Source organism: Copadichromis virginalis, linkage group LG3, assembly GCF_057382275.1.
Source record: "Copadichromis virginalis isolate Kocher_CV1m ecotype Utaka linkage group LG3, C_Virginalis_male_GT1.1, whole genome shotgun sequence".
In the NCBI taxonomy this organism is placed as follows: domain Eukaryota; kingdom Metazoa; phylum Chordata; class Actinopteri; order Cichliformes; family Cichlidae; genus Copadichromis; species Copadichromis virginalis.
Window position 1 is genome coordinate 35,607,100 of NC_140620.1, and position 23,698 is coordinate 35,630,797.

Below are 23,698 nucleotides of genomic sequence, written 5' to 3' on the forward strand. Positions count from 1 at the left end.
GCAAAAGTGCAGAAATCCTGAGAGAAAGCAACTACAATCCAATAAATTCAAAAACAGGCTGGTAACTGAGGTGAGCAGATCGATCCAAAAATCAATAGTATTGATACCAACACTAGTATTGGTATTGGATCAATACTAGCACAACTGGGTCGATACTTGCTTTTATCATTCAAGTTCAGTATGTAGCCTGCTGAACTGTGTTAACTATTTCTTTGGAAAAAATAAACCTCAAACATGCACTATGGTCTCCAAAAGCCCAATTTCAAAACACATGAAAAGCTCAAAGGTGTGTTTTGTTGTGTTAAGTAATTATTGTGGAAAGTTACAATCACAGTGATATAGTGGTGATTAAAATGTGTTCAGAATTTGCAAATTGAGAATTCATCTTTCACTATACCTGTATTTACTTGGTATTGGATTCATACCCAAATTCCAAGTGTGGCACAGCACTACTGTGAATGAGGGAAAGTGTGAATGTTGAATGTTTTTGTTGAAATGTCCAGGAAAGTATAAACATGTTAAATGACAAGATATATGTGTTCAAATAGCGTCAATTAACGCACAGCTTCAGGTTTTTTATTTCTATTTAATTCTTCATAATTAAACAATAAGAATAAGTAGCCTGACATCCTGTAATCAGTATGAAGCGATAATTTGATGAAGCTAAAATACAATAACACAGTAAGTTTTCGTACAAAGTATCGGTATCGGACGAGTATCGGCGATACCACCCTGAATTTTACTTCTTCTCAATTTCTCAATAGTAACCACAAAACTCAAAATATGTCAACAAAAACCCACAACTCACTCAGACTGTTTATTTTGTTCATAACAAAATGACATAACAGAGTGAGTTGTTTAGGTGCCATAAAATAGAAACCAAAAACTATGTTAACTTCCAAAGAGATTTAGTTTTAATGTTAGCATATAAAATATAAAAAGTAAATAGGTTTAAAATATTTGCGGGACCGTATGGAAAAGACTGACAAATAAACACAGAGAGGATCACAACGAAGCTTAAAATGAAAACCATGCTTATAAAAGACATTGTCTTATTTATGATGGTATCATGATGAATTTTCATGCGTTTCTCTCTTTGTATAGCTGCAAATAAACTGTAGCTGAAAGTGCATTCATAAGAAATTTAACTGTTCCTTTTATATGTGGAATATAGTCACATTTTTGATTTTCTCACTGAATGCTATAGGACCAGGATTTAATGAGATAAGCAAAGGACATATAACAAATAATAATATTTAATGTAGCAAAGAGCAAAAACATACAAGGAGATTGTTTATCCAAGCAAAAAAAATAAAAATTAGCTAACCATGACAGCGTTCATCTGTTGGCTTCTGGAACACATATTTTTCAAAGTGAACAGGACGACACTGGTTTCCAACTTTGTCACAAGCCACTATCACTTTTGTTGTGCTTTTCGTAATTCTTGTAACGCTACAGCTGCTGGTGTTCACTTCAACATCATGTATCTTAAAGGTTGAGGTACTGATGCATAAGTTATCACGAACACGCCTGCCGGAGCCATTACAGATCTTCACCACACGTTTCTCATCCTTCTTCTTGATGAAGGACTGCAGAGGTCTTTTGCAGAGTCTTTCATTCTCCAAGTACCTGAAGAGTCATATCAGTGTCCTATGTTAATGTCAGGACATTAACCTTTTTTCTTTAAAAAAAACAAACAAAAAAACCCCCATAACACTTACATTAATATAAATAATATCAATAATGTTATAGTTATTTTTAGTAAATGCTAAACAGCTCTTACTGGCTATTTTGTTGAGTACACCTGTTCAAAACAAATATAATCAGTCAGTCACATAGCAGCAACTAAGTGAATTTAAATATGTAATATGGTCAAGATGATGCCCTTAAGTGCAAAACAAGCATCAAAATGGTGAAGAAAGGTGGCTCAGAATGTGGTAATGTTGTGGTTGCCAGAATAACTGGTTCAAGTTTAAAAAAAAAAAACAGTGCTACAGGTGTTTTCTCATACAACCATCTCTATGGTTTACAGAGAATGGTCTGAAAAAGAGAAAATAACCAGTGAGTGTCGGGTCATTGCGCAGAAATGCCTTATTTATGTCAGAGCTCAGAGGAGACTAGTCAGACTGCTCAAACTAGATTTTTGAACTAACACTGAGTTCAGTGGGCTTAAATGTCCTCCATAATCACCACATCTCAATCCAATATTACCTTTGGGATTTTGGTGAAACGGGAGATTTGCATTATAAATCTGCATCCACTCTGATGCTGTCATGTCTACATGGATCAAAATCTCAGAGGAATGTTTCCAGCACCTTGTTGAATCTATGCCAAGAAGAATGTAAGCATATGGTTTGTTGAAAGCGTACTTGTGTACTGGATCCCATTGTGTTTTGCCAGTTGCACTGTTAAGGAAAAGGCAGCATTCTATCGATCCACCTATCTATAAGCCTTTAACTCACATTTGCCATGCCTCCTTTGATTTTCTGTTGAAGTTTTGCTGAAGGATGTGCTTCTGAACAAATCTGTTGAATCCATTATTGTTCCAGGTCCTCTGACATGGGCGATTGTTGTACTTGTTCCGTGGGTTGGAGTTTCGGCTTGGATTGTAAACCATTGCATTCCATCCATGCAGAAGTGCGAGAGTGCACAAGATAGTCAGAAGGACAGCGTTCATTTTATCTAGTGTGTATGAAAAAAACATTGTGAGTACATTTATTCACACATTCAGAAACAATGTAATACATGTCTAACACTACAAAGGTCTGTATTAATCAACGTTTTCTTGTTGTTTTTTTAATCAAGCCATTATTTGACTATTAATCAAATTATAGACAAAGATGCTGACGTGTCATGTAACTACTAATTATAGAGCACTAAAGGTTCAGCAATAACCAGTTTTCATACATATATTTAAAGGTGGTTATATTTGGCATAAAGCTTGCTGCTTCCCTTCCTCTTTTCATTCTATATAATAATAATAATAATAATAATAATAATAATAATAATAATAATAATAATAATAATAATAATAATGGATTGCATTTATATAGCGCTTTTCGGGGCCCTCAAAGCACTTTACAATACCACTATTCATTCACTCTCATATTCATACACTGGTGGAGGCAAGCTACAGTTGTGGCCACAGCTGCCCTGGGGCAGACTGTCTTTATCTAAGTGTGCATGAGTGTTGGGCTTTATGTCTTCCGCCAGTCTTTCAGTGCACATGTGTGACACAGTCACTCACAAATTATTGGAAATCCTACTGGTGCTACTGTAAAAGCTCCAGTGCTTCCCATCATTCTTCAGCAGATCATCCTGCCAGTTAAAACACTTAAACTGTAAACTTAACCATCTCAGGTATAAAGTAGTTCTTTATTGCTTATTGTGAGATTTATGTAACAAAACTGGTGGAAATAAATTAAAACAAATCCACTGTAAGTGCACTGTAAGTCTAATATCTACTTTTTCACATCAGGGTCATCATTATCATTGTAGTGGTTTTACTAAAATGTCGGAAAATTAAAGGTTTTCAAAAGACTGTTACTGCTACTTGATAAATTATAAAAGATTGTCTTTATATGTATTGTTAAAGGCAGAAACTGTGCGTGGCGTGTGTGTGTGAAGAGGTCTTACCTGATCACATGAACTTCCTATGTTGTCAGTGTAGCTGTTTTAGTATGGAGGAGAAAAACAACTGAGGTTTGAGTCTATGAAACGTTTCCCTCTTTTAAACCAGCATCTTCTCTGGTGTGAACTATAACAACCAATCATCTCAAATTTCCACTTTCTATAAAGTATAGGTTAATGATCATTTCAAGGCAAATAAGTAATGTGTAAATGTTTTTTGACACAAACTGAGAGCACACCCTTCTGTTTCTGTAAATGAAGAAGTTCACACTTGTGTCTGGTGTTAGTGTGAAATTTTCCATTTTACACCCACAGTGGGTGGACAACAAATAAACTGAAGTATAGAAAAACAGAAAAAGAACACAAAGAGCACCGGCCACGAGCTAAAATATTTCACTAGACTGTCATTGAACACCTTTATTATGAATCCATCATATTCCACATGATTGGCAATCAATAAGCAAAATATGGTTGAAGTGTTTTGCTTTGTACGGCATTCACAGTGAGTTACAACAAATTTAATGTGAAGTATTGAATTGTTTTTAACATGATCATGAAATAACACACGCTCACTCAAATGTATACAAGTCACATCAAATAGCAAATTCACTCATTGCACTCCTTTCTAAACTCATGTTTTATATATAGAAATAACTTTTTTTACAGCAACTAAATTCTTTTCACGAGTAACGTGTGACAGAGTCATTGTGGTAGCTATAAAATGAATTGAGTAAAAATGTCTAACATGTTATTGAAATCACACAGTAAAGTATCCTTTGCTTATCTTTTGATGTTTTGATCATTTTGTACAATTTTTAGAGCTCTTTTTTAAATCTAGTACCCGGAGCAGATTCTTCTCATACTTTACAAAGCTTTGCCTCTTCATAACACTGACACAATGTAACAATCTGTCTTATTTTTATATAAACCTGGAAAAAAATCTGACATTTTTAGGCTTTAGAAACAAGCAGAAAGCAGAAAGTCAAACTCACTGGTTACATCTAGTGGACGATTGAGGAATAACAGTCTGGAAAAACTACAAGGTCAAACATGTTTTATTGCATTATTTGAACCAACATCTTGACAAAAAATATAAAGTTGAAAAAAAAGGTTCTGTAAATGACACTTTTATTGATTTAAATACATAATATATAATGATCACAACTGTTGTGGACTTTAAATGAAAACATTTAAGAACAAGAGAAGAACTCATTCATCTTTTTACATATAAATATAATGAATAGTATTTATAGTCAGAGCTTAGAGAAGGGCCTTTAAGGAACAGTTGCTCAAGTATGTGTGTGTCTCTTGTGACTTCAAAAGCATGTCAGTCTTGCAGCTATGAGCTCTCCTAAGAAAGGGCAGACAGTACAGTATAACCTTATTTACACAAAACTGTGTTTCTAAAACATTTTTGTAATTCTCACAATTATTAGGAGGTAGAGCAGGTCAATTAATTAGAAGGTCAGTAGATTGATCCCTGGCTCCTCAAACCTGTGTGTCAACGTATCTTTGGGCAAGATGCTGACACCTGAGTTGACTCATGTGCTCCCCCTGGAGGGTGAATGTCAGGGTTAAAGAGCTTAGACACTGGAAAAAAAAGCACTTGTGTCAATGAATGAATGAGGCTTGTAGTAAGAAAGTGTTTTGAGCGCTCAAAGCAAGTAGAACAGCACGTTATAAGTACAAAATGGTCAAGTGCCCTTTTGTGTCAAAGGTGTTAATGTGAAATTAATTTACTGCTAAAATGTCACCTTCATCTATGCATGATGATAATGGTTGACATGTGACATGGCACTCAGAGGTTTTGGCTTCAAATTTACTCATGGCATTTACAAAGGACATTCTTCAAATTTTATCAGGGACAGGTGAGTGGGTCTCTTCTGCTTAATCCTGGAGTGTAAACACATTTTTAAATCCAAGTTGGAGAATGACCGCTTGGATGAAGTAAACACAGGGGTAATGCCAAGCAAGGGCGTAGATTTGGTATGGACGGAAGGGACATGTCCCCACAAATATCCATCGATTATTGAATGTCCCCACCAATAATTTGATCCCTTCGAGTAAAGAAAAACAAAACCCATAGAAATAAATAAAAAAAGCGATCTGTCAGCGTCTCATTCACCCAGCGGTGCAGAAAGAGTTAAATTACTTCTCTACTGGAGTCCTACGTCATGTGACAAATATGGCCAATGTGATTGGCTGTGCCTTTCAGGGAGCTCTGTTTAGTTTTAGCAGCGGCAAGCCTGCGCTGCCAGGACCTGCAAGGAGGAGAGGAGGATGGCAGCAAAAAGAACCTGGATATAAGAAAGTATTTTTCAAAGAAACCTGTAAGTCCCTTAAAGTCAAGTTCACTCATAAAACCTGTCCATCATAATAACGTTACAGGCTATGCAAGGCAATACATGCCAACCCTCCCGTTTTTTCTGGGACAATCCTGAATTTCAGTGCCCCTCTTATTACCCTTTCTGGGTTGCAAAATAAACTTTTACAAATTTTTCAGGCGAGAATGTAGCTGTGCAAACTTCAAATATCTAGAACAGCAAACCCCCGGCACATCGTTTTAGGCTTTGGCCCACATCAGTCTAAAATTGTATGTAACCATGAATAACGTGTTACCATGACCACCAGGAGAGACTGGACAGTATAGATGTAAAACAAATATGCCAGCAGTTTACCTCAGTTAATGAGAGGAGAAGGCATGTGTGTGGCTCCTTCACATACTGGACATTGAGTTGTTGTGTGGGACACCAGTAGCCAATGTCTGTTGCTGTAACAGTAGTTCATGTTTAGAGTAAAACATCCCAGCCAACTGATTTGATCGGGGCAATAGTGCCTAAAATGTTGCATAATTTTGCTAAGAGATCTGTTACTTTGTGGTAATCTTAGATGAGTAGTTTTATGGACAAAAACCACCAGGTCATTCAGTGTTCCCTTAGTGCTAACGTATAAGAGATGTTGGTGTAATATAACTGAAGTAATGTTGTTAAGTCCTTAAAGTCATATTCTTTTATTGTCATGACTGTATTTGAAGCCATTTTTATGTTTGTATGATATCTGATTTATATGGAATATGGTTGAAGTAAACTAAAGTATAAAATACTTAGTCAGTCATTTGTTTAATAGTAACTTAACATTATATAATTCACATATAAAACTATGAATTGTAATTTTAAATGGTTTAAAAGCATGTAGAATAGCATATGTAGGCAAGTATATTTCTCCTCTTTTTATCAAGAAAAAAAAGGAAACAGGGCAGGGTTCGGTGGTTGAATCATCCGTCCCCACCAATGCCAAAACCAAATCTACGCCCTTGATGCCAAGAGTTCTCAGGTGCATGAAGCAGTTTTTGAGAAAGTGACATTTTGTCTCATTAGGGTCGAATGGGTGAGAATTTTAAAGGATTTCCTGTATGCACCAAGAACTACTGTAAGGAGTGTCGACTGTGACAGACACAGGTCATCGGTTTACAGCATGTCACTTTAAATAATACATCATTATGAAAAAAAGTAGTTAAGTGGTTTTGTGAAAGTTTACAATATAAATATTCTGGTTCGTCACATTAGCTTTTAATATTTATTAACCATTAAAGACTGGAAATATTATCACAAAGGCCAGTTTATAAGTTCGTAAAGACAAAAAGATTACAAAGATGAAAAAAAAATAAACAACAAACATAAAAACTAAAACAGACTTTTTTATCTATCAACAAAAGTGTAATAATGAAGTAATGCAGCAATAATGAAGAAAGCAATTATGATATCACTGAAACGGAATGTCAAGCAGAACATGAGGAAACCATAATTACCTTAGCGAATATCAAATTTTACCAATATTGTGTCGTTTACAGCTATAGATTTGTTTTTCACTCTTAGTTGAAATTTTGCCATCACCAAAACACCCCAGTGACTCACAGCAGAGAACTACAAAATCCCAATTCACTCCAGAATGAAATCTGTAATAAATGGAGATGAGATAAATCTTACTTTGCCTCGTGTCTAAATTCTAAAATAGTTCTGAAGTCTTATTTAAAACAAACAAAATTATATGTCTCATTGTCTCTCTGACTAACCCACTCATACTGTCCTCCTCTCATCATGCCCACAGCCCTGCCACAATCCTCAGTCTTTCCCTCTCTGCTCCACTTCTCATAGCAGACCAGCTTGTCATTGACCCAGAACCACAGATCCAGAGTGCAGGAGTAGCGCAGGCCGAGCCAGACAAAAGGACTCGAGGCATTCTTGGCTCTCACCTCCGCCCATCTCTGTTGGTAAGGGTTAGTGATGGAGACCAGTCCCCTGTGAGACTCTCTGCAGTAATCCAAGGCCTCCTTCCAGGTTTTGTTTTCTTTGATCAGGATCAGTTTATCTGCCATAAAGAAAAAAAACAACACATTCCGTTGAATCTAGTGAGCTGTAAACATGAGAAAAACTCTGCGCTGTTTATTTTGTTCCAATAATAAAAAAATAAAAAATAAAAAAACCTAGAAAAAGCGTGTGTGTTACTCTGCCCTCAGTAGAAAACAGTATAATAATGTTAATGAACTTTGTGCAGACAGGTCGACAACATCCTGAAATATTTATGTTTTTAAACTATTAGGAATCCAAAACAACTTCTCTCCATATTTACAGACAACAGAGACTTTAAAACGTTGGTTGAACATAAAAGTAGCTCAAAGTTATCCCACAGATATTTAAAGTCATCTGACTGTCAACTAAGTGTGTTCATGTTTATGAGATTAATTCAGCAAACATGCAGATGTAGGTGGAGGAAAAATACACAACATGTTCAGCTGGATCTTGTCAGTGATTCCAGTGATCCTCCTTTTAGAGAAACCAGTCAGACACATGTTGATAAAAACTCACCATCATAACAGAAGAAGGGTTTTTCTTTGTCACATTCATCAGAGCTCCATTTTCCTGATCTGTTTAACAGAGTCATAGCACATGTCTTGTTGCTTTGTTCATCATTGAATAACTGCATATCCCAGTATCTGAAAGAGGAATTACTCCCATCTGACCACCTCCAGCTGTCTCTGAACAGACCCATCCACACACTCATGTTACGGCCAATGAACAGAGCCTTCATTTCTTCTCCATCTACCTGATTCAGTCCACTGGCCAAGTCAGTGTGATGGTATCTGCAGTAGTTCTGAGCCTGTGTCCAGTTCTTCTTCTCCTCAATCAAATACAATGTTTTATTGTCTTTCTTCTTTTCTGTAAAACAAACAGAAAAACACACAAAGACATCCCTCAATAATTTCTCACCTGAAATTCTGTCTGTCTCTATCTTCTCACTTCACAATTATGTAATTGCATTATATTTTTATATCATGATATTATAATATTATTTAATATTATTCATATCTCCTCACCATCATAGCAGATGAACCACATAGGATGGTGACATGAAACATCTACCAGCTTGTCTCTTTTCCTCCCACAGTTTCCAGGCCCAGGTTCAGTTTCTTGTCTTCCATTCAGATTCCAGCTGCTGTCATTATGAATGTATTCCACTCCTGGCAGAGACCAACGCCACGTCCTGTTTCCACCTGTGTTGTTGTTCAGTCCAATCCAGGCTTCTCCTTGATTCTGTGCAGAGTTACGGAGTCTGCTCATGTCTGTCATGTCAAACACTTTGGCCAGGTCTGTATATTTCTCTCTGCAGTATCTCTGTGCTTCAGACCAGCTCTTGTTTTCTTTAATAAAGTGGTACTCATACAGGCGGCATGTAAAGAGGCAACACTGACCTGAAATACAGAAATATGATAAACATAGTCTGACTGAAGAAATTAAATATTACAGGTTAACATCGTTACTTAAATGAGACTCTGACTGTAGTGAATGGGCAGATGTGAGAAGACTGAGTGAATCTAAGCTAAAGTCTTTTATTTGCCAGTTGCATTCATACAATAGGTCCAGGTACATGGGCAATCTTGTACAGAGCTGAGAATAACAGTCAAATAAATACAAATACAAAGACACACTTACAGATATGGTATATAACAAAGTGCCTACAGAGGTATTATATAGGATTATTGATATTGTTTTCTTAACAGAATAAAATGGGGAAAAAAACATGTCAAGTAGTTCATTTATATTCATAAATATTCTATATTCATTTTATTTAAATTAAAAAGAGTATATTTGGTAAACAATCCACTTACCCATCAGAATAAGCAGATACAGACTCCACTGCATCTTTGATCTGACAGATTAAAGTGATGTTTTATTACTCAAGGAAACAAAGACTTGAACAAAACTTCTTTTTTTTCACTTTATGTCAGATGAAAGAAAAGATGGATCAATACAAGATAGTAGGACATATGAAGTACATGTGAAAAAGACCAACATACTTAAAGAAAAATAGTGTGAACTATTATGAACCAGAACAGAAACTGTTTTTTAAATAATTCAGCAGCTCATGAACAAACTGATAAAATTAATGATATTACTAATCTTGAAAGCTCTTTTTTTATTTAATGCTAGTTCATCTTTTCAGTAAGAGTTGAGGTAACATATTTTTTAGTTTTGTTTTTTTTAGTATCACACCTGACAAGATATTTCAGATATTCTCTACACATCACCTCTGCACCACATACATAAAATATATTACAGGTTTTAAACTTACATGTTATAATTTCTTCTCTATACGGTGTGTTCACGAAGACAGCTCTCAAGTAGATATTGATATACAGTAAAGAGAGCTCTTTTTTGTCAAGGTTAGGATTTGAATATCCAAATACAAGACTGGGACTATTTCCCCTGAATGAATGATCCACTGATGAGAGGGATTTGTATATTCCAGTTATAAAAGGTGTCATTTACTTTATGAGTAAACAGGAAAAAAGGGGAAGAACGCACTGCACTACTAACTGTCCACCAAGCAAGAACGTATAAACATATCGTCCTTATCTGTGTTGCTTAATAACTTCATCCATTATGTTAAACTGGGTGTGAGGCACAGTTAGAACTTGATCTGCTCTAGAAAGTACAGGATATCACTGCTTCAGCTGCAGCTACTCAGACATCACAGCAGGAGACTGCAACCAACAAATGAAGGCATTTATCCAATCCAGTCTACTAATTTTTAATCCAAACCACACCTAAAACTGTCTTTCTGGGTACATTATTTTTTTATATACAGTTACTGGTGTTATCAGTTTATTCAATTTAGGTTATTAGCCCCATAGAAATGAGTCCGATAAGATCTAAAGCAGGTGTATGTAACGATCACTGCTGAGTGATTGCCACTCTGTCAAACAAATCACAAAATTAGTTGAGCCAGCAGATTGACTCATAGACCCGAATAAAGAAAACTGAATGGAATTTCTGCTCTGCTTCAAGTTTTCAGGTTTGCTTTGATTGAGATAATCATCTTGTACTTGGTGAAATGATACAGGATTCTTGGATTACCTGGATAAAATTTCAGCTTCCAACATTTAATTTTAATAAAATTGTGAATGGAGGCACACTAGACTGAGTATCTAATTTTACTTCTGCTTTTGGTTATGTGCAAATTGTAAGCAAATACTATTCTCAGTGAAATAATGACCTTATATTTTGTGGCATGCTTTTATTATTGTTTTGTTTGTTGTTTTGACTGTGTTGCTGTATGGACTATGCAATGGAAATGTAAAGAGTGATGAGTGGTGAGAGTTTTGCCTGGGCGTCGATCCATTGGTAGTGCCTCAAGGTAATGCTTCGCGCGTCTCTTCCTTCACTCAATACAGACGAATGAGAGCGAGAGCTGTGTGTCAGTATTATTCATTCATTTCTCCTCACTGCTTCCCCTGTTTAAGGTAACTGCCATCCACAGAATGCTATAAACGTGGCAGTATGTGTTACTGTTAACTGTTAGCCCATTATCATTGTTCATCAAAAGGAAAGAGGTGAATTGTGGACTGTTTTTGCTGAGTTGAACTCCGTTGCTGTGTATGCTTGCTTTCTCTATTGCTCCACCATATTGTGTCATGATTTTTCTGTTACTACTACTTTTCTACCACCAGCTTGGCCTTGGGTCAGTTCTCTGTACTCCCTGTCGTCGATGTCAGTGATGAGGCAGACTATTGCAGAGTCATCAGAGAACTTCTGCAGGAAGCATAATCCTCTTCAATGCCAGGTTGGTAGGCAAACTGAAGTGGATCCAGTGATGAGCTGACCAGGGGCCGAAGCTTATGATCTTTCTGTTCCAGCAGATTTCTCAGCTGTTTTTTAACACTTTGAGCCTGTTTCTCTGTGCACTTTGGCTGGAGTGGGACCCTCTGTCCAGAAGTCCAGTTGCAAAAAATCTGGGAGTGTTCTTTGATGGCAATTTTTTTATTTGAGAGAAACAAATAAATCCTGTTATTTATTTGGCTCAGGCTCCTTGCAAAAATTAAGAACATTTGGTCATCTGTTGACTTCAAGAAAGTGATTTATGCATTTATTTTATCCAAGTTGACTACTGTAATAGTCTTTATTTTGGTATCAGCCAGACTCTGCTCTCCCATCTTGTTCAGAATGCTGCAGCCCGACAGTTTACAGGCACTCTTAAACACAACCATATTTCCCCAATGTTTCTCATTCACATTGGCTTCCAGTATGTTATAGAATTGATTTTAAGAGTTCATTGCTTGTTTTTAAGTCTCTAAATGGACCCTCCTACCACTTTGATTTTTAAACTAAAAATACTCCAAATAGAATTCTTAGGTCAGCTGAAAAGTTTCCTAAACTGGAATAGTCTGCTTCTTCAAATTATTACCTCTCCAAAACTCAGCATTTGTAAACCTCGTCCAGAAACACATCTTTATTCCGTAGCTTTTAATTGTTAATGAGCCTTGTTTTGTTTTTTCTCTGTGTGTTAGTTTTACTTTTACAGCACTTTGGGAGACCTGTGTTGTTGTTAAATGTGCTTATAAATAAACTGATTGATTGACTGAAACTGACCATCATGAGAGTATTTCAAAGAGGACATGAAATATTTCCATCCATTATCCAGAACTCTCTTCTACATAGCACAAAACAACAATGAAGAATGTGTGCATCAAATTCACTAGTGGCATCTAGTGGACAAATAAGAAATGACAGTCTTGATGTCATTTCATTATTATTATTATTATTATTATTATTATTATTATTATTATTAATGATAATAGTTGATATTTTACGCTCTATTTATATTTTATATTTTTTAAATCTAGTTATTGATTTTAAAGATATCTACTTATCAAATATATTTGTGGTAACACCATGACAAAAAATGCAAAAAAAAAAAAAAGTTCCTAAATGATAGTCTCTTTAATTTCTATCCATTTAATGTCATAAATTATATTACATACATCTTTTAAATGGCATACAGTGACTCCTGAAGACCACAATATAAGAAGTCTGAGTAGAAAAAATACAAAGTGAAACAAATGGTTGAACAGAAGGAAATAGTTACAAAAAGGATCTGTAAAACAGAGCTACAAAGAGTAAGTAAGTAAACAGTTTGTTGATACAATAAGTGATGGACAATCAGCAAAAACACAACAAACAAGCAGAACTCGTAATCCATTCTTTGGTCAACTATTATAACAAACAGCATTTATAGTTAGAGCTGTGGGAAGGGGGTGCTGTATGTGTTTATACAGGAGTGGAGTGGACCACAGCTGTACACAGCAGAAAAGAATCAGCAGAGTCCAAATGTCACAGGCACAGAGATTTCAAGTATTCCAGTCTTGCAACTCTTAGGACAACAGTCAAGACATATGATGTAAGCTTATTCGCACAAAGTTAACATAACATTTTAAAGTCAACTTTCAACAACAGGGCCCCTGTGGCTTAGTTGCCAGAGCAAGCCATTTGCTAATGGTAAGGTTGGTGGTTTGATCCCTGGCTCCCCGTGTGTCATAGATCCTGAGTCCTGAATAACCCCCAATCCCCCAAGGCTTGTAGTAAAAGTGAGTAGAAAAGCACATATATACACTTATATTATTTTCTTAAGGATTAATAAAGTATTCTGATTCCGATTCATACATACACCAGTCCATGTACAAGAAAGTCAAGTGCCCTGTTGCATCCAAGGGATTAATTTGAAATGACTTCCTGAAGTTCATCTAGGTGCATGATTTTAATGCTCCAAATAATTGGCTAATAGCTGATTTTGAAAAATGCACCACCTCTAGCTGGTGATCAGTACGTAACATAATTTGATTGTAATATGTCCTAACGTTTTTCTTAAAGAAACAGGAATAGTGTCTAAAGTGTTTCAACACGCCCAGACCTCCTAGTTTCCAGTGTTCTGTTTTTCCCGGGTTAATAATTTTCTGTTATTTCATTGTTCATATTGTTTCTGTAAAATTTATACATTTCCAATGCTGTATGTATGACTTATTTTTTACTTTTCAAATGTTAAAAGTGAGAAAATATAGTACATAAAAAATAAAACTCTAAAATTGATGCCTCAGTCAGAGGATCTTCATTAATGCATGTTATAAGAAAAATGTTGAAATTTGACCGATCAAATGCCCGATGGGCAGGTGAGCAAACTGTTACTGCACACTGAATAGAAAATATGGTACATAAAAACCTGAGTCAGGTGATCTTCGTGCATGTTATAATGAAAAATGTTGAAAAATTAAAAATGTTGAAATTTGGACAATCTTGGAAAATCTAAGAAAACTCATCAGAAAAAACATTAAACTGTTACTGCACACCTGGACACATATATTGCTTACCAGTGATGCATTCACTGCACCAGATCCAGTACATGTGATTACTACTGTTTTTGCACGGCAGTGATAATCAAAGGATTGCTGTTTTTCTCATTTTGTTTCAGATGTGGACTGAAGTACGGGAGGATCTCACCACCGAACGAACACTCAGTAAATGAGTAGATGTGAGACTGAGACGTCACATCGTAAAAGGACACGAGACCTTCCTCATAATCTACAAACACCCCGACTTTCCGAGGTTTCTCTTTAACCGAAAGGCTCACTGGTGGTGTTGCCAGGGCTGCATATTTCTGGTCTTCATAATGTACAGTAGCCCAGTAACCATTGTCAGGACTGATTGAGAGTTTCCCCTTGCGGTTTGCGTCACGTCTCGCCACACCCAGATCCCACCCGGTCTTTTTGCTGACCTCCACCTCCCAGTATGCCCTGCCAGAGGACAGCCTGTTGAGCCCCAGGATACTTCCAAACATATTAAACCTCTGTGGAGAATCAGGATCTTTCGACATCTTTCCACTATCTCTCACTTTTTTCCCATTATCAGAAATTTCAAGGCTTTGGTGTGCGGTCGCCGGGTCCAGCTTCACGTCCACTGCAGTCAAAAGAACACAAGTGATTAAAAAAACAGGACCGTGTGGTGGGTAGAAGTGTGGAAGCATCACAAGAGTTATGGATAAACTACAATAGAAGACTCCCCTTACTTTATTTACTTTTTCTATTAAACATTTCAGCCAAAGCTGACCCAAACATGGTGGTAAGTATTGCTATGGAAACATTAGTAACAACAGGTTTGTCCTCAGTAAGAAATAATATTTGTATATGAAATCTTAAGGAGATGAGATATGAGCATGCATGATACCCTAACCGTTCCCTGAACTTTTTTTCACATCTTCCTCCGGATAAAGCAATAAAGAGAGGTTTCACACTATCGACAAGCAGCTAGGCTAACAAAAGAGCATCAGGGCATTGTGTTCGCCATGCTGACCCCTTGAGGTCTTGTCATCATAACAAGTAAACACTACTTACTTATGTTAGCTAACTCACTATTTAATTTTTTCATTGGTAAATAAACAATATATTAATATTTTTTAGCTAATAACTGTGCTAATTTTCCAATATTTTATTCACATAACTCCTGAAATCTTACAGTACTGAATCACAGTGCATTAATTTTGTTGAGTTTGCTGCTCGCCAAGAGGTGTCAAATATCGTTCACGTGACAAAATTTGAGAGTAATAAAATGTGCCCGAGCTAAACGTGTTCATATCCTTAAAAATAATTATTCATGTTTTTCCATAGACCCTTTTTTCAGGGGGGGAAGTGATTGCAGTTAAGTGAGCAGTTTTAGAAATATATAAGCAGACAAATTACTGTGGGGCAATTTGTTTCCACAGTGACACAGTTACAGTTGAGGAGGAGAAACTTTATGCCCGATGACCAATCATCACCATCAGCTAGATAATGAGTGAAAGTAATCGCTACAGGCAATGTTAAAACTTATCTCTGCCATTTGTTTCTTAAATAACTTTGAAAGAGTACATTAGAAAATTATGTTTTATTTTGGAAATCTACATATTAATTTTGACTGCATCCAACTAAACCTTAACAAGACGAGTTCAATTCTGGCAAACAATAAGAGCTGAAGGCTTTTTTTATTTTGGAATTTGAGAGAATCCTGCTAAATTTCTATAAAGCTTTGGTTTTTATTTTAAAAATTTCACAACTTTTAAAGCTTATTAATTTTCCATTACAAGACCTACTGCTGTTCATCAGTATGTATCTGTATTAAACATCAAAATGCAAAACAATCACATTTTTTCATTTAAATAAGGTTTTCATTTTGAAATACACACCTGCAAATTTTGTAATCCTCCTGAGTTCTGTGGAAACAAACATTTTAGTAAGTGGCAATAAATCAGAAAATACAGATTTTAATATAAGTATAACAAAATGAAGGGCGCACCAATGGATGAGAGTTTTTCCAGTTTGTCGTGAATTTGCTTCATCATGGCTGAAGTCGTAGTTCTCAGTGTGCCAAAGGAGAGTGAAGTGTCAACATTTTTCCAGTCAGTAGATTCATTTAGGCCTGTTAGTGGCGAAACCTGTGTGTGCACACAGTAAACATCAGCATATGACAAGATTAGATTTAATGAGTTTAACGAAACAGAATTTCCAAAGTGCAGAAATGCACTTTTATGCTGAGATGTTAAAAAGACCAAAAGATGGACTTCAGGTCCTCAAAGCTCACCTCCAAGTTTGGGTTTTTGGGTGCTTCAGCAATGGCCTTTTTGAGCACATCAATTTCTCTTTGCAGCTTCTGGATGATATCCTGAGCATCTCCTTTCACTTTCTGTCTCCTAAACAGTATTTAAGAGAGTAAAATGTACAGCTCTATAACAGCACACTGGCAATGTTCAGCTGCTCTCCACTGATAAACTGACAGTACTAACCTCTCCTCCAGAGGCTTGAGGGCTTTCTTTCGAGCATCTTCCACAACTCTGATAGCCTCTGAGAAGAAATGATTGACTTCCAACCATTCGGCATCCAGAGTACCCTGAAAAGAGAGTGGATGTGTTAAAGTAACATCAAAGCAAGAAACCAAACGAATGAAAAATAAATAAACATCCTTACCTTGCAGTCTATTTCCGATGATCTGACTTCAGCCATCTTGAGCTCTCTGATGTGAATTTTCTGCTGCAAATCAGATTTCATCTTTTCCTGTTTTGCCTTGAAAGAGGAAAATGGCTCAGAGTCAAAGGTCTCATGATAGAAGGACACATCCTGGTCAAAAATGACTCCAATGTTTCTCACAGTGCTACTGGAGGCCAAGGTAATGCCATCCAGAGTAAGAATCTGGTTAGATATCATATTTCTAAGATTTTCAGGGCCGAGTAAAATAACCTCAGTTTTATGTGAATTTAGAAGCAGAAATTTAGAGGCCATCCAGGTTTTTTGTGTCTTTGCGATATTTCTGCAGTTTAACTAAATGTGGATACTAGGGAGGTTTAAAGCTAGAGGTGTGGTGGCTTTGACCGAAAGGTGTGCAAACACATGCAGCAGTAGCCTGTAACACTCTGTGAGGCTTTACTTCCACTACTATGAGTGTCTGAACTGGACCTCCAAGCAGTGTTTGTGCTGTTGGCACTTTTTGGAGCATTTTTAGAATTTTTTCAGTTTTAGTGACTGAAAATTCTACTAATTATTACATTGTTACTCAGAACCACTATTTTAACAACTATTAAAACTGCATTACCTTTTGTAGTTTTTTAGTCTTCTTCTCTTTCAGCCTGTCTATCTCCTTTTCTTTTTCTTCGGGGCAGATTGCTGCGTGCTGGGCTGCTTTCCCAGGAAGCTCCAAGAGTTGTACCACCTAAAATATGAAAGCAGTAAGTAATGAAATTAATCTTTATACAGTTTAACTCTTAGCAAAATTGTTTCACATTTATACTAAAACCATATTTTACATGCATCTGAATAACTGTACTTAAGAAATCTGCAGTACCTGCTGTCCACCAGTAGAGAAGTCCAGAGCTCGACGGGCTTTGTCTGAGCTCACGGTGCTTTGATGAGAGCGCTGAGGAGTCTCAAAGACTGCAGAGGAACAAGAGAGTTATTACCAAGCAAAGCTGGCTTGAACTATCATCAGCTGTGAAGATTGTAATGCGTACATGATGTGTCTGTCTCCATCTTTGTGGTTGTGTTGTCTGTGTGATCACTGTGGTTGCTGAAGGTCTGTGACACAGACATGAACACAGACTGTAAAAGGAAAGTAGAAGTGGAGATTCAGTGGGTGTCACTTGACAAGTTGTCCTAACACTTCTTTGATATGTTTGAAAAGAAAATCTGTGTACCTGTGCACCAGAGCCTAAATCAAGCCCCTGATCTTCGCCCATGTTTGAACCTGTTGGCACAGACTGTTGCTGAGTTTCAACCACTGTAACAAAAGAGGATTAATGGTTAAATTAAGCCACCTTGCTTTTTTGGAGTGTTGTCATTATGAACTAACTAAATTAAAATGCATACATGATTTAATTATCTCTACTGCAGAGGCTTGTCTGGCTGGAGAATCGATTTGGGGGATGAAGCTTGATGGCAGAAACATATTCTGCTGGAGAGAACAGATGTGATTATACAGTTCGATGCTAATCTAGTGTAATTTCTCATATTTTGGTGAAAAAGCCATACCTCCTCCTTGACTGAAGGACTGAAAGTTGGTCTGCTGCACTTTTGATGAGATTCTTCTTGATGATTTCTCCAGAGTTGAACTTTGTTCTCTTCCAGTTGATTTTGTGTAGATCTCATCCCTCCCTGGAGATCTCCGAGGTCCTGATCAACTGTGATTCTGGGCCAGCTGTAGTAGCTTGAGTTTGAATCTGTTGTGTTTGTGTGACACATTAAGGAACGATTATTTTAACTCTTCCTGCATATTCTTTGTTTATTTTTTAGTAAATCATTCCTTAACAATGTGAGAATACACTGTAACGAACTGTCAAAGTGACAAATTTATCCTCTGCAGCTGCACAAAGTGTAACTATAGGGCAGCAGTACAATCAGCGCACTCACCAGACTTCACAGAATTCTTGAAAATATCCATAAATGGGTCTGTTAATTTGATCTGAGGACTCAGGATAGTCACTGTAGGAAGGTAACTGAATTGTTCATGTTCAGGGATCCTCATTCCCTTTGGTGTACATCCCATCTTTCCCTGGTGAACTCTGAGGCCCTGGTAACTTGTCGTTTTGGACCAGCCACAGTGGCAAACCTGAAGACTCATTTTGGATGAGTTGAGTATCTGAAGTAGACATAAAAGGGTGTAAACAACAGGGAAACCAGTAAGAGTTCAATTATTAAATGCACTGTTTAGAAAATGTGGTTTTAGATTTTAGGAATAATATGAGTAATGTGTGAATTATCAGTGAGGGTAGTTTATCACTAGTTTGCTTCAATAATTGATTCTAATGCTATTCTTTCCAAACAATTTGGTTATTATTGTTTGTCTTCTGCTAATGAAATTAAAAAAATATTTTTTTTTCTTTTCTCATGATCCTAGAGTTTTGAGTTTTGGGGTGTTTTGCAGGTTTTTAATTTATTTATCTGTATTACAGTTCTGTATTGTTGACATTCTGGCTTTTTTATGGTTCACATCTTAGTCCTGTTCTCAGTGTTTGTTGCCTCATGATTAGTTTTGATAGTCCACGTATCAAGAGTGTTTTTTATTCAGTTTTGCTTCCCACTTCCCAGCCCGTTAGTCTGATTCCATTCAGCTGTGTTCCCTGGTGTTTTGCATCTCCCTGATTTCCTAGTATGTAAACAATGTCTGAGTCCTCCTTTGTTCTTTGTCATTTTCTCCCTCAAGGTGTGTTTCCTGTGTGGTTCCAGCTTGTCTTGTTAAAGGCTTGTTGTGTGTTCATAGTTTCTGCTATGGTGTATACTCTACTTTTAGAAGAGTTTTTTTTTACTATTAAAAGTTGTGCTTTTCAGGTTAAAAGTAACCTTTCAAGGCATTACTGCATGATGTCCTGATGTCCTTATATCAGAAAGAAATGATGACCATATTGTTTTTGCCCCTCAGTTACCCATCATTTCTCTGTTCCACTTTACAAGACAGACATATAAAATACTAAGACAAATATATTACCCCTTATATATAAAAATACTTTTTTTAAAAAAAGTGAAACTGTCAAAAATTACACCTCGGACTCGCTTGTGTTGCACAGTGATTAGGCGCCCTCTAGTGGCACTGAATGTGCAACAAAAAAACCCCACTGATATTACAGTTTTGTGTCTTAGTGTGGAGAGTTCATGTCAGTAAAGATATACATTAAAACTGTCACCATTCCACTGAGATTTTAAAAACCATTATCAAGCTACAACATATATGTACTTATACATAATATTGAATAATTTAATTCAATTTTTATTTATATATCACAACAACAGTAGCCTCCAGACACTTTATATTGTAAGGTCTACATTATGAGGTACAATAATACATACAGAAATCAATCATATGACCCCTACGAGCAAGCACTTTGGCGACAGTGGAAGGAAAAACTCCCTTTTAACAGGAAGAAACCTCCCACAGAGCCAGGCTGGGGAAGGGTGGCCATCTGCCTAAATAAAGCATAAATGTGGTGAAATATCGATCCTATACATAACACATAAATGGTAAAGCGTAAATGGTATAGCGCTTTTCTAGTCCCTAAGGACCCCAAAGCCCTTCACACTACATTCAGTCATTCACCCATTCACACACTGGTGATGGCAAGCTACATTGTAGCCACAGCTGCCCTGGGGCGCACTGACAGAGGCGAGGCTGCCGGACACAGGCGCCACCGGGCCCTCTGACCACCACCAGTAGGCAAACATGGGGTTAGTATCTTGCCCAAGGATATTTGGCATGCAGCCAGAAGGCAGCCTGGGATTGAACTACCGACCTTCTGATTAGTGGCTGACCTGCTCTGCCACCTGAGCTACAGCCACATAAATGTAATTAGTGTTTTATTATTTTTAATAAGCATTAAACATTCATTTTAAAACTCATCTCCCTTTCAAACTTTGACCACACATATAACACATAATTATAGGCAAACACTCACGCCCTGACATTTAATCTGTAGCTACTAGAAGGAGTTAAAATGACTCTCCAAGAGTAGTATTTGCATTTCAGGTTGGATTTGTTTATTCCTGTCATGGAAAGAAAAGCAGCCTAGTGGAAGAAAAGCTTAGCACACACCGTGCAACCTGCGGTTTAATTTTATAGCCATGACAGCTTCCTTATCCTGAAAAGATCTGTGTAATTAACAGAAGTTTTGTTGTATAAGTTTGTATGCATGTGCACAGATTCGGCTTATATAGGGTTTTTTTCTGGGATTTCGCGCAACCCAGGAAAAAAATAATTAATACATAATGGGCTTGGAGTGACAACATTATGAATGAAATGAGCTTTATTTGGAAGCACCCCCCTTCGACAGGTTGTGTGTGAGACTTCAGCACAGCAGCAGCAGCAAGTAGGCGCACCGAGGGCCCTCGCGCTCAATTTTCGAGTATATCTGTGTGATAGAATTTAGAAAACACATCGGTGCAAATTATAAGTCTGGTGTTTTTGTGTCCGTTGGTTTGTTTTTGTTTCGTGAGCTGGTTATTATACCGCTACACCGAGCCAGAGAATACCTCGCCGCCCCGCCCCTCTCCTCCCTGTGCAGCAAGCAACAGGCGCACCTCGCAAACGGAGGGCGCCCTTACTCGCCACAAATGGGCAATAGAAAACTGACTGGTACCCATGCAAGCACAAAAATGCGTTGGCAGCATTGGTGCCAGCAACTATTTTTGCCGATGCCCATAATCCCGCCCCCACCATGTCGCCTATATCAAAACCCCCAACTGTATAACGTTGTGTGCTGCACTCTACAAACTACGAGTTAACTAACAACTTTTTAGATTTTATTTCACATGCAAGATGACGTCACAGCATCTACACAAAATAAAATACATATAAAACATATATATAATACTTATAGTATTATACAAAGGAGTAATGATTTAATATAATCTGATTCTTCTACAAACAAGGCTTTCATTCATGCAGGCACGAGAGTGAGTGGGTCAGTGAGACTGTCGTGTTATTTTATCATGAAGCATTTCAAAAAGTTCAAAGTAACACCAAAGTGCAGAGCAGCCTACCTGCGCTCCTGCGTATCTCGATGCTCCTCTGTGAGATCTGCTGCTTTCTCCACACTCTGCTCCTCTCTAATAAAGATTCAGCAGTTTCACTTTCCTTTCGGCAAAATCAATCCCGAAACTGTGAGGAGTTGCGACATATCACTGCGAAATACTTGGTTACTGAAAACGTCATGGAAAAGAAATAAACAAATAAACGTCATGAGGAAAAAAAGGGAACAACGTTCATTCATTCTTTAAGAAAAACGAGAGAGAGAAAAAAAACCCAAATACAAACAGTTGACATATAGATGCTAAAATCTATTTTTGATACCTAAAGTGTAAAAGTAGAGGTGTTTGTCACACAGGTGGGGCTTTGTGTGCAAAGGACACTCCTCATTTAGCACGCAGGTCATTTAAAAAAATGTTTTTTTAAGCTAAACACATAAAAGTGTCATATCCTCCTCACTGGACAATAAAGAAGAGAGAGGCAGAGAGATAGATGAGTTTATTTATTTTCCATTTCCAGCATGAAGCAAAAGCAATATGTGACAGCAGACTGGGACTGAATGATTTACCATTAACACCCGGGTAGAACCCCTGCACCTGCTTCAAACATGGCACTTAAAGAAAAAAATATAATAATAACAAATGCACATATACACAAACCAGTTCACAAAAAATACCACACCCATGTATACTGATGGCTAGCAGTGGCACCATCTTCTTCAACATGCAAACTGAGATAGGGGTGAAGTTCCCCAGTAAACAAACACTCTTTGATTTGTAGAATGACACAAAACCTTCCTCGTAACTCAAAAAAACTCCAACGTTTGTGAGGTTTTCCTTTGGGCAAAGGAAGCAGGTGGTTCTGTGAGGACTGTGCAGACTTTGTCATCTTTGTGCGAATCATTTTTGGGGTTTTGTGAGAGGTTCTCCTTATGGCTTGTGCTTGCTTTTATTACACCCAGATGCTTGTGTTGCTAACCTCCACCTCCCAGTAAGGTTTCCCAAGGATTTTCCAGTAAGATTTCCCCTTGCCTCTTGTTTTTGTACAGAGAAAGTGATCAGGCTTTTTCTTCATTTCCTGACACCAGCTGCACCGGATCTTCATCCTTTTTCACTCAGCGAACTCTTTCCTTGTGTTGGTCATTGCTGTGCAGGAAAAACAAAGTATGTGATCACAGGTGAAATAAGGGATTGTTTTCCCAGTGCAGGTTTAGAGTGTTTCATTTTGTGATAGCCATTGATCCATTTTTCAAATAATCTCTAAGGATCTGACTTTTTAAGAAAGACAGAAATATCTCTGCTTATTATTTGGCTAACAGCTTAAAATAGACATAGCATTTTATAATAAGTTAACAGCATTCCCACAAAGCACCCCTGCACACCAGCATTGCACTTAAATTATACTTTAATTAAGATATAGTGATGATTTAATCACAAAAATATGACTGGCTCAGCATTACATGAATCAAATTTTTAAACTGATGTTGGAGTGAGAACATTGTTACAGGGAAAATGTGTCTGTCTGCAGATATTAACTAAACATCTGTATGTAGTACGAAATGGACATAATAATAATAAATATGCTAAAGTGAAAATAAACTTAACTGAAACTCAATACTCTTACAAACTAAATAGTTCCCAGAAATAAAAAGAATTAAGTAAAGCTTATTTAAGATGACTATGTTAGGACAACTTATTCATTGCACG

The 23,698-nt window shown here is 37.0% G+C and overlaps 3 protein-coding genes across 4 annotated transcripts; all 3 read right to left on the reverse strand.

Moving 5' to 3' along the window:
- Positions 1–628: 628 nt before the first annotated feature.
- LOC146714365 (uncharacterized) lies at positions 629–2,642 on the reverse strand. The gene is made up of 2 exons (XM_085450853.1): positions 2,463–2,642; positions 629–1,629 (listed from the first exon to the last, which is right to left on the reverse strand). The coding sequence occupies exons 1-2, from the start codon at positions 2,615–2,617 to the stop codon at positions 1,323–1,325; spliced, it is 462 nt and encodes a 153-aa protein (XP_085306979.1). The 5' UTR covers positions 2,618–2,642; the 3' UTR covers positions 629–1,322.
- A 5,012-nt stretch (positions 2,643–7,654) lies between these two features.
- On the reverse strand, positions 7,655–9,836 carry LOC146714366 (C-type mannose receptor 2-like). The gene is made up of 4 exons (XM_085450852.1): positions 9,797–9,836; positions 9,005–9,379; positions 8,496–8,846; positions 7,655–7,998 (listed from the first exon to the last, which is right to left on the reverse strand). The coding sequence occupies exons 1-4, from the start codon at positions 9,828–9,830 to the stop codon at positions 7,655–7,657; spliced, it is 1,104 nt and encodes a 367-aa protein (XP_085306978.1). The 5' UTR covers positions 9,831–9,836.
- A 3,066-nt stretch (positions 9,837–12,902) lies between these two features.
- On the reverse strand, positions 12,903–22,055 carry LOC146714367 (E3 ubiquitin-protein ligase TRIM62-like). Of its 2 annotated transcripts, none has more exons than XM_085450834.1 (14): positions 22,007–22,055; positions 18,887–19,115; positions 18,509–18,696; positions 18,347–18,428; positions 18,175–18,257; positions 17,992–18,079; positions 17,826–17,914; positions 17,577–17,693; positions 16,955–17,050; positions 16,774–16,877; positions 16,572–16,680; positions 16,287–16,425; positions 16,177–16,203; positions 12,903–14,915 (listed from the first exon to the last, which is right to left on the reverse strand). In XM_085450834.1, the coding sequence occupies exons 2-14, from the start codon at positions 19,095–19,097 to the stop codon at positions 14,371–14,373; spliced, it is 1,878 nt and encodes a 625-aa protein (XP_085306960.1). In that variant the 5' UTR covers positions 19,098–19,115; positions 22,007–22,055; the 3' UTR covers positions 12,903–14,370. The 2 variants fall into 2 exon arrangements, with proteins under 2 accessions (XP_085306960.1, XP_085306959.1); XM_085450833.1 differs by having other exon boundaries at positions 18,347–18,431.
- Positions 22,056–23,698: the final 1,643 nt, after the last annotated feature.